We start from the raw sequence: 16,169 nt of genomic DNA, 5'->3' as shown, positions 1-16,169 counted from the left end.
TTTTAATATTACCACAGGTAACTATTCTGTTGCCACTATGGATTTGCCAGAGGAGGGAAGAACTGAAGGGGCTGTAACTCTTTATATCAGTGGCATCGTCGGGGACACTCACGCTTTATGTGACTGCCTGTCCCTATCGTGCTTCCATTGCATTTCAGCTCATGCACAGCCCAGGTTTTTTTCTAATGAAAGTGGTATCTCTATACATCATGATACACTGCAATTAAGTTAAATTCTGCCTGGGCAGCCATACAAAAAATTGAAACTGTACATGTGAAGGTGAAATTCTGCCTCAGCAGTATGCACATTTTCACTGTGGAGCTAACCTGGCTTCATCTAGCATATATGAAGCACCTTTTCTGTAGTCATCCATGTCAGACTGGTATCTAATGCTGGGGAATTTGTTAGCAGTGGGCCAGCTGAGTTGCCTTATAAATGCATTTGGTAGGTATACACACTCTCAGGCCTTCCATGGAGTTGCTGTCTGTGGCAGTGACAAAAGAACAATTACTTGATGTAAATAACTTGCAAACAGGGTTAGTCATTAATAAGGCAAACAGTTCTGAAGGCAAAAGCAAACACCACTTCAGCTGCAAAAACTTCCAGTGAGAGTGTCACTGAGGAATTCAGTCTGCTGACTGCAAAGTGATCTGCGTGAACTTGGCTGGCTACTTTGTATCTCTGTACCCTGCCACTCTAAACAGATTTTTCCTGAGGAGGGGAAGTGGAGAGGGAGGTGCTGATCTCTTCTCCCTGGGATCCAGTGACAGGACTCATGGGAATGGTTCAAAGCTGCGCCAGGGGAGGTTTAGACTGGACATTAGGAAGCATTTCTTTACCGAGGGTGGTCGAACACTGGAACAGGCTTCCTAGAGAGGTCTTCGGTGCCCCAAGCCCGTCAGTGTTTAAGAAGCGTTTGGACAGTGCCCTTAACAACATGCTTTAACTTTTGGTCAGCCCTGAAGTGGTCAGGCAGTGGGACTAGATGATCATTGCAGGTCCTTCCAACTGAAATAGTCTATTCTATTCTATTCTGTTTCTCCCAAATCATGATTCTTATTGGTGTAGTCAGGCTTTTGATAGTGGGATTTCTGGGATGGCATCTCTTTCAAATGCTGTGGGTTGCAGAACAAACTGAGCAGATAAAACAGAGGTTGAAATGCTGATGACCTGGTGATATCCCATACAGAGGGAAAGACTCGGGAAAGAATGAACGTACATGGAGCTGCAGGATAGGGCTGGAAGACTAGCCTGCAGTAAAATAAATAGATTGCCAGACTGGATAAAGTGGAACTCGGCCTCCTTTGTACATCCCTAACCACCCTGACTGGTATAGGCTTAGGGCATTGTCAATCTTGGGTTAACAGTTTTTCTGTGTAATGCAAGGCACAACGTCCAGACTATAACTTGGCCCGGCTCTTCAGTGAAAGCATCTCCCAAGGATATTTAAATCTCGCCTTCCATTTACAAAAACAGATTATAACTGCAGAAATAAATGATGGGAGGTAGATGTGTAAAGAACACTGCTAGGTCATTAAACATCTAGTTCTCATGACCTAAGTTTGCAAAATGGCATACCAACCTGAGATATTTAATAAAGCAGAAATGTCCCTACATGTCTCAAGAACGTAGAGGTCTCATGTTTTTTTATGCCAATATAAATCAAGTTTGGAATTCTTGGAAAACTTGCAGAAAATATTTTGACCATATCATTTCAGGCCTGAGACAGAAAAATACTTTACAGGAAGACAGACAGATGAGATGAGTCTCCTAATATCAATTTTCTGCCTTCTAAAATCTGTTATTTTTTGAGTTGATAGCATTGTTAACGTGCGATCTGGTAACAGCTGGATTTATTTACATTGAAAATATTTGGAGAGGTGAAACTCTTTTCAAGATCAAGATCTGTGTGTGAACCTGAGTCTTGCTTTGAGAGGTTTTAGTGGAATCTGCTGCTTCTCTCTCTGAGCTTGCTCACACAGAGAGCTTTTTGAGTTAAGCATTCTCCTCAGCTCAGTTGACTTATTAGCCTCTGAGCCAAAATGATATTTAAACACCATAAATGGTAAATGTTGCTGAGGCAGTCCTTTCGCATGGCTCAGACTAGGCATTATTTGGCAGTTAACCACATGATTCTGGCAGATTCCTCGAGTATAATTAAATCTCTTATAAGACTAAACACTGCAAGTTGTTTGCAGTGTTCTGAACATAAGGCAGCAAACTCTATTCTTTGCATGTCCTTGAGTTGTAACCAGTTGTAACCCTCATCTTGTGCAGCTGAGTTATTGTATTGGAGGTGTATATGCGCAGTGCTGTAGCTGGCCGGGGACTGGACTAGACGATCTTCAGAGGTCCCTTCCGAACTCAATTATTGTGTGATTCTGTGCAGTGTTGAGCATGCTGAAGTCCTGATATTTCAACAGGAGATGTCAGCATTCTGCAGCTCACATTAAAAAGTCTTCAGTACATCTGGGTAGGCAAATGAACAAGAAAATTTACTAGAATAGATGATGTCCATAAAATGTTAACTGTTTTGACTACAGGCCAGGAAAAACCCAGGTCCAGTCTTTGGAAACCTTCTTAAAGTTTGCATCCTGATCTGGATTTTCTTCTTCACTCCAGTTTCAACAGCAAATCTGGGAATGGAAATGCCACACTGCAGTTATTGATTCTTTTTTTCCTTCTCTCCGAGTGTATAGATTTACCTATATCTTTTACCCTAGAAAGTAAATAGTTGGTTGCATACTTGCAGTTAAACTGGTACATGTGTCTTGTATAATTGATTTGTAGTAGGTTAACTGTTCAGTGCAGCATGAATTTTCCACTTTTTCTTTTACATATACACCTTGAACACAATAACTCACCCTTGCTTATCAATATAAAGATGTTTTCAGTTGTGTTCAAGCACCAAGTTCTGATCCAGGTCTAGGTTTTAAAAAATTCAAGTGTATTTTGGCTTAGGCCCATAGCTAACATTAAGACTCCTCTTGCAGTAATTTCCAGTTTGCAGACATATGGAGGTTAAATTTATGTAAGGACTCTTTAAATCCTGGATTGAGAAAAGTCAAATAATAGGAAAGCATTTTTTATCACCTTAAATTTCTATTAATACAGGTTAATAGATAAACAGATGTTTGATACGGTACCTGTAGATGGATTAACTTACTATTGATTACACCAACACAGGAAAACAGAATAAGAGATTAATAGAAATAGTTGTGTATCGGAGGCAATATATCTGTTTTCCCATTGCCATCTAAATATGCTGAGACTCTGTAAGTTTGTAAGAAACTGGAAGAGTTTAAATTCTCCTTAATCTCTGTGGATTTAATGGACTAAGTGGCTTTTTTAAACATAGATTTGGATGCTTATTAGAGTGTCTTTCTAATAAAAAAATGAACCCTTAGGGGTAAGGCAATGCTGTGGGAAAAGCCTATATTACTTTTGCTTTGTAGAAAACATATGTGGGTATATAAGGTACCCTTTAAATGCTTTTCTTACTATTTCTGGTCTCCCAGGCTGTGTTTCCCACTGAGCTGTGCCTCTTATTACTTGCTGTTTCCCAACATTCATGCATATTAAAGCCTGAGGAAAGGCAAAAACCATTGGAACCACATAAGTGGGATCATTGTGGTGGACTTTTAAATCTATCGCTCTGTGTAACGCCTTATCAAAAGCCTGTTGAAATGACAGAGAGACCACTGCTCACCAGAGAATGCCCCAGCTGGGCTTATGTATTACGCCAGACCACAGCTCTGTGCAAAAATTGTTAAACTTCTTGATCTCATAATTTTGTAAGAGCCTTTGAGATTTCAGTGCTCTATAAGCAGCCTTTGAGAAAATCGTAGTATCATCTTCTGTATTATCTTGCATAATTTGACCTGCACAAAACAAACAGCTGTGGTTAAAAAATTGTGGCAGCTTTTATAAGTTACTATAAAATTAACTAGTTGCATGGTCTGAAAACAAGTAATTGAAATGTACCTGTGTTTTATAAAGCCCACCCTATGTAGTGCTTTGCGATGTTCCTCATGAATTGCTTTGACATGATCCACCTGGGGGGAACTCACTGCAGCAGTAGAAGTTGATTGGGGAAAGGAAAGGGAGGGAGAAAATTAACTGCCTGGGGTAGAATTTTTTTAGTCACTATGGCAGTACTGCTATGTGTTAACTCTTTTATATTCCTTCTTTTCAGTCCTAGAGGTGAACCTACTCCTACTTGAAAGTAGTAAGAAGTAAGAGTGGCGAGGGAGGTGTTAAATGGCTATAGGCGATTAGAGCGCATTAACATAATAGGAAGAGATCGGATCTCCTCTTTTTCACATCCAGTTGATTAAGCTTGAGGATGCCTAGGTATATAACAAAGTCATGCCCTTATGCTAATGTCAGACAAAATTTTCCTTAGGTTCCAGATTTCCTTTCTGGTGCCAGATGTGCCATATTTTTATTGTCTGTAGTTTTGGCAGCAAAAATACCCTGCAGTGTTACGAAAGAGGTTGTTTCAGCCAGAAGCATAGTGACTTGCAGTATCAGCTGAGAGCTGTATCTGTGCTTTCTTCATTCTCTTCCTTCCCTCTGCTTTGAGCTCTGAAGACAGCTGTCACTGAAGAGTGACAGCTCTTGAATTCAGCATATGAATTTTGAACCCCAGCAGAGCTCATGTGGTGAAAGGAGCTTTGGAGGAATAAAGGAAAGCAAGCCCTAATACTGGCCTTCTGTTGTGTGCAGCTTGCTTATTTGTGTCCTGTTTTTCTTATATCCTTGCCCTCCATTTTCCTGTTGCAAGTCACAGATTTTGTTCCTGATGTGTAAGACTCGCTAGCACCTAGCTGTGGCCAGGGAATGTGAAATTCTACGGTTGTTACGCTTTCTGAAGCTACCCTTTTGCAAACAATGCCTGTATTTTTGTGTATGGTTTTCCTTGTACTCCTTTCCTGGCAAAATAATTATCCAAGTGTTTTCAAAAGGAAGTAGAATCACACAGTATCTTTTCACCATAAATGGGAACAGGAGTTATTTGCTTAATCTTGAATGACCAGTGTCCCTTATTTTCCCAAGTACCCTCCAAAATCAAATTGATTGCTCTTTTCCCAAACAAGAGTTGTAAAGGCTAAAACTGAAGAAGGTCTTAGGTATATTAAAATAAGCTGTGAAAATGTACAGCGCTGCTATCTCGTGGTAAAATTGTGAAATGTTAAAGCCTTCATTAGAGGAGCACTGAGTCACTGCATGGTGCTATGTAATAAATAAACAGCTAAAAGTATTTACAAACTTCAGAAGAATTTGAAAATAGTTAACATTCAGGCTTTGTAATTTGGCTTCTGCATGATTGCATCAGTCCCTTCTGAGAAAATGCAATGATTTTAGACTAAGACTAAATAAAACTTAATAACATATCTAAAACTGGCTGTGTTGTCTTGTGTAAAACATCTGTGAGAAACTAAAGTTGTCAGTAGGTCAGTTTAATTTTTTTCTAAGTCTAGAAGTCCACAATATTAGACTAAGACTAAAAAAAACTTAATAACATATCTAAAACTGGCTGTGTTGTCTTGTGTAAAACATCTGTGAGAAACTAAAGTTGTCAGTAGGTCAGTTTAATTTTTTTCTAAGTCTAGAAGTCCACAATATCAAATTTTAAGTAAAGGAAGAAATGTTGCATGAAATCAGCCCCTATGCTTTCTTAATGAACAAATAGCGTTTATGGATTAGAACGTAAGTCTTTTTAATTGTTGCTGCCAAGTCAAGAAACATTAGACTATTTTTGTGATATTCTGCTTAAATTGTTGCCTCCAGGAGGTTCAGTGGACTTGCTCAGTGAGGTGCTTTCAGTTTTTCTAGTCATCGTCCTTTTATGAATGGTGGGTTTTTTCCAGCCTAGCACTTTGTATTGCTGTAATACTATTTTGGATGATCTTGATATACCTTTGAAAATTTTGAAGGTAGGAATAAGCAAAATGAAGCTATTTTCATGTATGGACAGAAAGTAGGGTTGGCATTTTAAAGGCAAGACGTAAGAGGTCTGAACTCAAGCTATACAAAACAAAAAGTGTATCCAAGTGACCGATAAATATTTACAACTTCTTACATTTGGTCGTGATCACTACTTGGGCTTCAGAAGTGTCTGCTCAGGTTTTTACAGCAGAGGTATCTTTCCTGGTCTAGTGTACCATATAGGTCACAGTTAAATGATCTTGCTTCATAGCCTCTGAATCCAAGACAGAGGAGACCGCTGTGGATACAGGAAATTACATATCTATCACAGATAGATTTTATTTTTAAGAGTGATTAATTTAACTCCAGCACTCATCATTTGATTTTGCAGCCTCAAAAAATAAAAAAGCCCTAATCCAACAGTTTGTTTTGTGATATATGTTGATAACCTCAGGCTTCAATCTCTCCCATCATCAGTTGGCTAAGTGTAACACAGGAGAGGAGTATGGTGAACTCAAACCCATTTGATATTGACTGTCTAACAATCTAAATGGTTTGCAGTTTCATACAGAGTGGTGAATCTTATATTCCTGTGAGTTTACATTTTTAACTCATCAGTCATGAGAATAGCAACTTGTAACATATCTTAATATTTTAGTGTGAATTTAGCAGTGATTAAAGGCATTGAATTGTTGGTTACAAGTCATTGAGGCTTTTTTTTTTTGCACCTGAGCATGTGCACTTGGGGAAAATGAGTGTAAATTTCTGTGTGATACTCTGATATCTGTTAACAATGATTTAAGAGGATCCCTGGAGGAAGGACAGTTCCATTCCCATTTCTTGCCTTTCTGCTTGGACTACTGGCAAGGCAAAACAGCTATATTGGGTGGTTTCAGTGATTTTTGCCTTCTGAGAGCTGAAACAAGACCACTAACTTGAAATCAGTTTGAACCTAAGGTAAATTAAAATTCATCATGAAAATTCCAGTGAGAGACCCCTTTTGTTCTCTTCTTGACTTCACAGAAAAGAAGAGCAGCAAGAAGGCAGAAAGTGCACAGGCTGCCAAGTTAAACAAGACTTTTGCACCCATCTTCCTTAAAGGCCTGACTGACCTCAAAGTAATGGACGGAAGTCAAGTGATAATGACTGTGGAGGTATCAGGTGCGTAGCTATAGAACAGTATTATTTAAAAATTTTAAGTCCTGCTGCGAAGTATGTGTTTTTTTCCACTGTCCTTTTCTTCTAGCAGGTGTCTTTGCATTTGGAAATAATATTTCAAGGAACCAATTTTTTAAAAGTAAAAGCTAGGTTTGTCTAATCTGATCTTCAGGGTGGATGAACATTGTCCAGTGTTAATGTGTTCAGACCTGTAGAAGTGTTTCTGTATTGGAAGAAGAAGAAGAAGAAGGTTATTATTGGGTCCTGCTGTTGAACTAAAACTGAGCCTCAGTGGTCTTGTAATAGCTTTTGTTGTGAACCAAACAAGATTGAATTCCTGTCAGCTGGGGTAAGATTAGTGCTGCGGAAAAGAGCAGTCCTGGTATGAACTTTGGTGATAGAAACCCTTGAATAACCACCTTCGTGGGATCTAGAACTCATTCTCCCTCTCTGTTGTATATGTGCTTCCCTTATTCATTTGTGTTTTCAGTGTAATAAGACAGAGCTATTCCACATTACACAGCATCAACAGAGTTAATGAAATTCCTGAATGTTTTGAAGATGAAATTGCAGAATCAGGTGGCAGAAAACAACCAACCTTGTTCATTTTCTTAATCAACATACGGTGGGTTTTTGTGTGTGTCTCTGATTTTTGTTGTTTCCTATTTTTCAGCTAACCCACCTCCTGAAATTATCTGGCTGCACAATGGGAAAGAAATCCAGGAGACAGAAGATTTCCACTTTGAGAAGAAAGGCCATGAGTACAGTCTGTACATCCAGGAAGTATTTCCTGAAGACACAGGCAAATACACCTGTGAAGCCTGGAATGAATTAGGAGAAACTCAAACCCAGGCTACATTGACAGTACAAGGTATAAAGTTCTTCTCCACCTTAGGAAATGCTAGAAGAAAATAATTCTCATGTGCTGGAAGAGTGTCTATTTAAAGTACATGAGTGTTTATAAGGTCTGTTGTGAAGGATGCTAGGAGTTCTCAGTCTCTGCATCTGAATTAAAAAGGATATTGAGCAGAAGCAACTTTAAAAAAATCTTTTCACTCTGGAACATTATGTTACTATTTCAAAAATGCATTCCTGAGTCCTATTCCTAGGCACAGTGCAAAACTTCTGCTAAGTGCAGCTTCAGATTATAACTATAAGGCTTACTTAGCTATGGACTTAATGTAAACCATTTAATGATGGTTTTCTTTCTAATTAAAACCCTGAGTATTTGGAAAAGCTGTCTAGGAGCCAGGTATCCTGGCTTTAATATTAGCATTGCAGTGGTAGCAGGTGACAAACACCTGATTTCTGTGATTTGAGAACTAGCTGCAAAAAATTTGGCTTTGAATCTCCACATATGATGTAAATCCCACAGTAAACACTGAAGTACCTACAAACTTCCTGTGATTGGGCATTCACTACCTTCATGACAGGGGACTTCATGTAATCTTACTGTATGCCAACATTTTCCCATAGTCATTATTGAGAATTATTGGAAATCAATGGGAGACTTTTATTATTTTTAATGTAAAGGATCTTAACCCCAGGATTTCAGAGAGCTGTGCCTCCAGGGGTGGGTCTGTAGTCTGTTGTCACTGTCTGCTCTGAATTCCTCTATTCTCTGTGCTCCCCCGAGATCTAGCCTCAGGGTCAGTCTTCTATATTAAATGCAATTTTATGCAATTGTTAATGATGATTTATTACATGAGCTCTCAACTGCACAGCAGTCATAGTACTGTCACTTGCCCTTTAAGCTATTCCTACTCGTATTCTCTAAGGACAAATCTTCAAGATTCCTTTTAGGGCAGCTTTAAAGTCCGTTTGTTTTGCTCTTAATATAAGCCTGGATCAAGCCACTAAAGTGCCAAGTAAATGATTAATTTTAATACCAACACAAGTTACTTCCAAAATTAAAACCTGACTTATTTTCAGATTAAAAACTTATACCTGCATGTTCAAAATAACTTTGCTTGTCTGTGATTGTTTTTCCTGAAATTAGTTAGCTTATTAGTTACATTCAAGCTTGGCATTTTCTCCTGATTTGTAAACTGTGTTTGTAAACTGCAGAACCTCAGGATGGTATTCAGCCCTGGTTCATTAGCAAACCGAGATCAGTGACAGCAGCTCCTGGGCAAAATGTCCTTATATCCTGTGCCATTGCTGGAGATCCTTTCCCCACTGTTCACTGGTTTAAAGATGAGCAAGAAATAATGCCGGGAACAGCATGTGAAATCCTGCAAAATGAAGACATCTTCACACTGATCTTGAGGAATGTGCAGTCTCATCATGCAGGCCAATATGAAATTCAGCTCAGGTATGTTTGCCATGAAAAGAGCTTGTTCCCTTGGAACAATTAGTTATATTTACCCTCAAGTTGAAATTCCCACCTGAAGAAGACGAGTTCCCTCCTATTCGCACAAAACAGTAGGGTACTAAAGGAAAAAAATATTTCTGAGGGATGAAAAGAACTAATAAAACTCAAAGAGGAAAGAGGAAACACAAGAAGAGTCAGAATAAAGGACAAAGTAGTACAGAGTTTCCTTTAGGGATCCTGAAAAATAAAGCTTTGTGGCAGCAGTATGGGAAACAATTTGGGGTTCTGGCAACGGAAACCACAATCAAGTCTTGATTTTGGAGCTATTGTCTATCATGATTGGCATCTCTCTGGATATTTGTAAGGATGCCTGCTTCCCATGGGAACAACCTGACCAGGAAGGGCCATTCCACAAGATTATGATCCATACCTTTAAGGGGAGAAAGTGTTTCCTGGCCATGTTTGAAATGTCTGAATTTTATATGGAAGTTGTAGTCTCCTTTTTCTGATGTATCTTTGAAATGAGGCACCCTGATGGTTTGAACTTCTTGTCATTCCTACAGAATTTGGAAGAGCTGTTTTAATTTTTTTTTTTTTTCCTGGCAAAATAACTGTCCTTTAAATGAAGAATCAGATTTGCTGGTTCTTTACCTTGTAGAAAGTACCACAGCGTTTTCCACCTCCAATGGTGAAGATTGGGCATAATTATGTATCCCCTATGTGGTTATAGAAAACTTAGTGTAAACTTTAAACTGATGTTATCATTCTATGCTATTTACTGTGCATAGATGTATTGCCTTACTCGGGTAGTATTTGTGACTTTCTTTATTAAAATTTATTTAACTATCATGGACATTTGAATCCATTACACTGGAAGAAAATTATCTGCTCTGCTCCACACGCTAGCTTTTTAGTCCACATGGACCAGTCCAGTAGGCAGTTTAGACAGATACTGCCCAGTATTATGAAGTGTTAGCATTGCAGTTCTGCACCACTTGCACGTGCCTGGTTTATGGTGAGTTTTGTCTTTTCTCATGCTATAAACAAGTTATTTTTGTTTCATATACTTCAGTCTAGTACAAAATTTAAAAGCTGAATTGTCCTTTGCCTGCTTGCAAATAAATTACTCATGTTTTCCTAACCCAAGGAGGGAGGGCATTTCTTAATAAATTTAACCCGTTTAGCCTCTAAACAGTGAGTTTAATTTTTTATATTTATAGTTTATTTTCCAACCAGTGTTACCCGAATGATGGACACGTCACTGTGTAGATGCCTAGCTCTAAGGTAGCTCATAGACTATCGCAGGCAGCCACAAACTAGCCTCAGTATATTTTAGTATTTAAAGTCAGATGAGGCACTCACTTTTCACCAGAAAAGGGTGCTTTAGAGAATTATACGTGTTATATATCAAGATTTCCTATAATGACTTTTTCTACACTTAATTTCAAGTCTTATTACTAACATTTATGTAGGTAGAGCCGTATGTGCCATGACCTTTTTACAAATAAGCTCTTCAGTAGATTTAGACCCTTTGTACTCCACAATAAATTGTGAACTGACTCATTTCAGAACAATTGGCTTGTTCGCAATCAGCCCAGGTCATCTAGGGCATTCATAATGCTGATTTGTGCAGGTCATGTCTACGTACATCCTTGCATCTAAGAAAAGTCTCTTTGAGTTTCTAACACCCAGTACCTCTGGCAGGATTAGAAATGCCAGTTCAATTTCATTAAGGTCACGAACCTCTACCTGAGAGAGCAGGCCAAACTGTGAGAATTGCTACCTTCTACTGGTACGTTTCCACACTTCAGATTGCATGCCCTGGACATGGGCATCTTCTCTTATGATGTGCTGGTGGTTTCACTTGAACTCAAAGAGAATAAGATATTTCAGCAAAACTTCAGAGATGGAAGAAGGAAAGAGAACAGGAAGAACAAAGGAGAGCCAAGAGGGCTTTGTGGAAGACTTTGTTGTGGCTGACTTGAGCAAGTCGACCTTAATGATCAGGTGTGGTTGGTGATCACCCAGGCCAAATTCATCACTGAAGACGTTTGTCAAAGTGGAAGCCTGACAATATCATGGCTCTAGAACATAACAATGTACACTTAGAAAATAAATTATTTCAGAAAATTAGCGGAGGAGAACAATTTTTTGGGGGGTGAGAAGAAGTGAAGGGGTAGCTAGAAAACAACACAGCAGATTACATACCAGTTTCAGTTATTCCCTAATCCTTTTACTGGAGAAATAGCTGGGGATCGCACAAAGATCAGTGCATTCATGTTGGCTTTTTCTAATCCATAATGAGTAAAGCTATGCTGCAATCAGAGCAAGGGGAATGCTGATATACCTCTTTTTACCCTGCTGTCATTTGTAAAATTTCAGTTACTGTTCGGGGAACAGAAAGCCATATGCTTTTAGGCAATTGCTTATGTATTGTGAGTAACAGAGAAGTAACTGCCTCAGGAATATCCAAGGAGCCAAATGTCAGCTGTATAACTTCAAGTTTGCAATAGAGCTAAAATAATTTTCAGCAGCAAATAGTCTTGTCTAAATATCTTTTGAACTGCCTGCATTTGTCTTGAATACTTGATTGAGAATTGTTTATATATTCAGAAACAGTCTTAACAGTACCTGAGAGGAGGAGAGCTGCATTTAGTGTCTTTCTCTCAAAAACTCCTACAAAGTCCATTAAAAATATGGAATAACTGAGAAACCACAAGTCAATTCACTGAAGAGTTTATAGAGAAGTTGACAGTGGGCTATTTTTAAACATAATAATTTTCAAATAAAATGTGCAGCTCCTTTTCATGTATTAATTTCAGAAATGTTGCATAGCTGCTTTTAGGGAGTCATTCCTTCTCCAACTCCCTTAATTTAGTCGGGGCATGGTTTCCTACCAGCGTTAATTATTTTTCAATTTTCTCCTCCATTTTTCTTAAGCTCTAAATTCTGTCCTAATACCTCCACAATTCTCCTTTTGTGTTGGCTGCTCACAAATTAAAACTCTGTTCTTAAAAATTTGGGTTTAACAAAAGATCTATTTTTCGCTACCTAGTTCTTTCTCCTTTCATCAGAGTGAGCTGACAAGGGTGTGTAGCCCAGCATGATCCTAGTGTGATCCATCAATGATTGCTGGTTGGCTTTCTGTCTTTCCTTCCCTCAGCATTATTTAGAATACGTGTTTGCATTGCCTTTTACTATATAGCAGACTACTAAGTTTGACTTTTAAGAGGGTAGTAATTGTAACCTCTCCTGGTCCTTGTTTTAAACCTACACGATTCCTCTACACTTGCATTCTTCATTTTAATTGTCCTAATAATGTTCCATTGAGCCTGTTATTGCTCAGGCCTCAAGGAATGGTGTTGCATAAATACCAAAGCAACAACAGATTCACCCACTACTGCAGTTCATCTATTGAAGTCTGAACGTTTTACAGCCTGCAAAATGCCATCCCGTGCAGTTGACGGATAAGAAATCAGTCAGAGTCTCTGTGAAATCATCATGATTGAAATGGGAAATAACAATCCTTTTTTGACTCAGAAAGTGATGCAAGCGTTGGTATCCTTTTTCTCCCAGTACGACTTTCCCATGTTCTTTTGGTCAGTGTGTACATCATAAATGAAGAGGTAAGCAAAGAAATTGGGAGTACTGGACAGAGACTGTGTTTGCTGAGCAAAGCCTTTATCTTTATAACAGCACAGTCAACGTGAGAGACCTCAGAAATCCTCCTGCAGTTCCTTAAACAAATCATCTGCTTTGTTAATCTTTGTCTTCTCAGATGCTGAGTATTTCTCTTCTCCCCCATTCCATCTTCCATAAAAGTTTGGTTAGTGTTGATTAATCTTATTTAGAGATTTTGATAATCTGATTAAAATCAGTGGCACCTCGAATACTCTGCAATTCAGGTTATATAAAAAGCAGTTGTAAGATTACATACCATTACACCAAACAGTAAATATAGTTCTGTCTTTCTGTAAAATACAGTTTGCAAACTTTCTTTTCTGCTATCAACACATTGTCTATTTTTAGGAAAGAAAACCATGACCCCTTCCCGTTCCATTCTCCCACTCAATGCTGTAAAATGCAAATAAAATGATTGGTCTTTCAGGTATAAAAAGCTTTTGGCCAAACCCTCAAGTGAGGTAAATCAGTGCATCCTCTTTGAAGCCAGTAGAGCTACTCTGCTTTATGTCAGCTAAAGTTGTGATTCAGTAGATTAGTTGCTTTCTTTGGGGCTAAAGCTTCATGGAGTCTGGACTTTCTCTCCATTTAACTAACTCACAAAAGAGTTGCAAAACCTCATTCTGAGGCTTTGCAGTTACCTGCACTGAAGCACCAGCTACAGCTAGGGATCAACTTCTTTGCCCCTTTCAGTTCATTCTTAAAAAAAATGTAATTTACTTTGCAATACTTGTTTCACGCTTGGTAGGCCAGTAGGAATTTTCAGTGTGTCCCCACACTATAACTAACAGTGCTTTTTTTCCTCTTCCTCCAGAGAGTGCTTCCTAGCGACATGCAGACAATAAGTCTCATCTAAGGTTCAGTGAAAATAGTTGAGTAGATTCTGCCAAGAAACTAGTATTTCAAGATATTTTGAACATAAAAGCCATTCCAGGGAAAACTGATCCCACAACAGGACAGAGGGCTATTTTTAAAATTGCTTCAGGCTTTACAGCTGGGGGTTTATTTGTTTTTGGTGGGGGGGGGTTATTATGATTCCTTGACATTTTAAAGATAAGTCCTGCGCATGGGCATTCTACAGAACAATTCTGCAAAAGTCAACACTTCCAGACACTTCTTTACAGCATGGCTACTAAGGATAGGTTTTATCCATGTCTGTCATTATTCCACAATAATGGAGCCACTAAGATCTGTCTTTGTCTAGCATTTTGTTGATAAAATGCCAACAGGGAGAACCTCAAGTTGCAGAAGTAACATTGTTATTGCCAAGATTCAAAACGGCAGAGGCCTGAAAGGCTTGAAGTAGTCCTTGTGTACTGCAAAGCTCCAGCTGCCCCTATGTATCTTGCCTTGCCTAGATTCTGAAATTGCATAAATGTAAAAATATGTACAAAGTTTCCAGAATTATTCTTGATTGAATTTAGCATCTAAACCATCCAGTCCTTCTTAATTTTTCTTGGCTTGTTTCTCTTTTTCCATCTTGTGATCTCCAAGGTGGGTCAGTGTTATTAACTTCACCTTTTTAGACTCTGCAACTGAATTCAGAAGACAAGATTATGTTCTCCCTGCTCCTAAAATCAGTAACAAAACTCATTTTCATTTCACTGGGAGCAGGACTTGCCCTGAGAAGGCTACACTTTTGAACAGGGATATGATGAATCAGACACAGACCTGAGGTTTGTATCCAGTGGTCTAGTTTTCAGCCATTCACTTGAATCAGAAATAATAATTAAGATCAAAGAACTACCTTGTGAATCATTTTTCCATCTAGGTACTTCTGTGTCCCACTGTTGCCATAATTTGTAAGGGCTTCCCAAGGTTTTAAAAATAGAAAGAACAAAATGCTCCCCTGCTTTCTTACCCCCTCCTTTATTTTCCAAACCCTGTGAAAAATAGCTTAGTTTAGAGAGGTTTACTGTGCCTTCCTTATTTGCTTCTTTGCATATGTGAAGAATTTGAAGAGGGAAAGATGCATTGCAGAAATGGGTCCTGCAGAAATGCTATTATTCTTCATAGTGGTCAGGACCACGTTCAGTATCCCTAGATCCCTCTCCTGGGAGAGTGCTGTCTCTGTTACTTTAACCTCTCCCACTGGTGATACAGTTCTTGTGGGCAAATATTTTTGCCATACAGTCATGACAGCAGCTGAGCAGTGGTGCCTCCCTATTTGATGTATGCTGGAAATTGTCTATACTTCAGCTTGCATGGCTTCTCCTACTTTGTCAGCTTTGGATTGGTTTTATGTCCTAAAGGAAGAGTAATTGAGCTCCAGGAGACTTATGGGAGGGATCTTCTGGTAAACCAACAGCCTTCTAACAGCCCTGTAGCACTGGTGCATGAGAAAGTACTTGAGCAGTTTCAGAGTGCGTCTGCTTTTCTTAAAAGCCTCTGAGAGCAGGAAAAACATTCATGAGTTTCAGTAGTGGCAAAAGGGGCCAGTTTGAAACGCATTGTTTGAAGACAACAGGTTTTCAGCAATGTTGGTACCCTGCCATCTTTTGATGCTAATCAGTACATTTGGAGGAGGTGACGTGCAATTTTATTTATCTTTCCATTTGTCTTTACTTCTTTCTAGTTCTCTTGCTTCCAGATGGAGGTCACACATAAGAGGAAGTAAGAATGGCAGGTCTCCAGTGCAGGACTGAGTTAAATATTCTCTGCATTGACTTGGATCCTCTCCTGGCATTTGGACAGTTTCTGTTTGGTACTCAGATGTTCTCTAGTCTTTTGTATTGAAGGAAATAAGGGTTGTGGCTTTCAGTGCTGTCCTTATGGATTGCCTTCAATAACAGTTTCTAGTGTACATATTCTGACTTGTTGGATATAAAGTGTTGAAAACACTTCTGTGGCTTCTTGTTGTTAATGGTCCTAAGGTCAAATAAGATGTGTTCCTACCAGCAGGGCCTTTACTTTGCAATCCAGTTACTTCGGTCAACCCCACCAATTTCTTCTTGGTGTTCAAGGCTTGTTTTTCATACTAGGCTAATCCCCTGTTTCATTTTCTAAAGCAACAGAAAACAAGGGAAATCCATCTGAAAAGGTGATGGCACTAACTGCTATTATAAAGACATAACTTAGTGCTGCA

General features: G+C 38.8%; 1 protein-coding gene across 1 annotated transcript in view; it reads left to right on the top strand.

The window, feature by feature from the left end:
• Positions 1–16,169, top strand: part of MYLK (myosin light chain kinase) — a 223,972-nt gene that overhangs the window by 127,375 nt on the left and 80,428 nt on the right. The window contains exons 12-14 of the mRNA XM_009274992.2: positions 6,955–7,092; positions 7,763–7,960; positions 9,157–9,403. Of these exons, the coding sequence (XP_009273267.2) occupies positions 6,955–7,092; positions 7,763–7,960; positions 9,157–9,403 (583 nt within the window). The remainder of the gene's footprint in view (positions 1–6,954; positions 7,093–7,762; positions 7,961–9,156; positions 9,404–16,169) is intronic.

This window comes from Aptenodytes forsteri, unplaced genomic scaffold (genome assembly GCF_000699145.1).
Source record: "Aptenodytes forsteri isolate BGI_AS27 unplaced genomic scaffold, ASM69914v1 Scaffold255, whole genome shotgun sequence".
Lineage (NCBI taxonomy): Eukaryota > Metazoa > Chordata > Aves > Sphenisciformes > Spheniscidae > Aptenodytes > Aptenodytes forsteri.
Note: the sequence above shows the minus strand (reverse complement) of the source record. Positions and strands in the feature narration are given on the sequence as shown.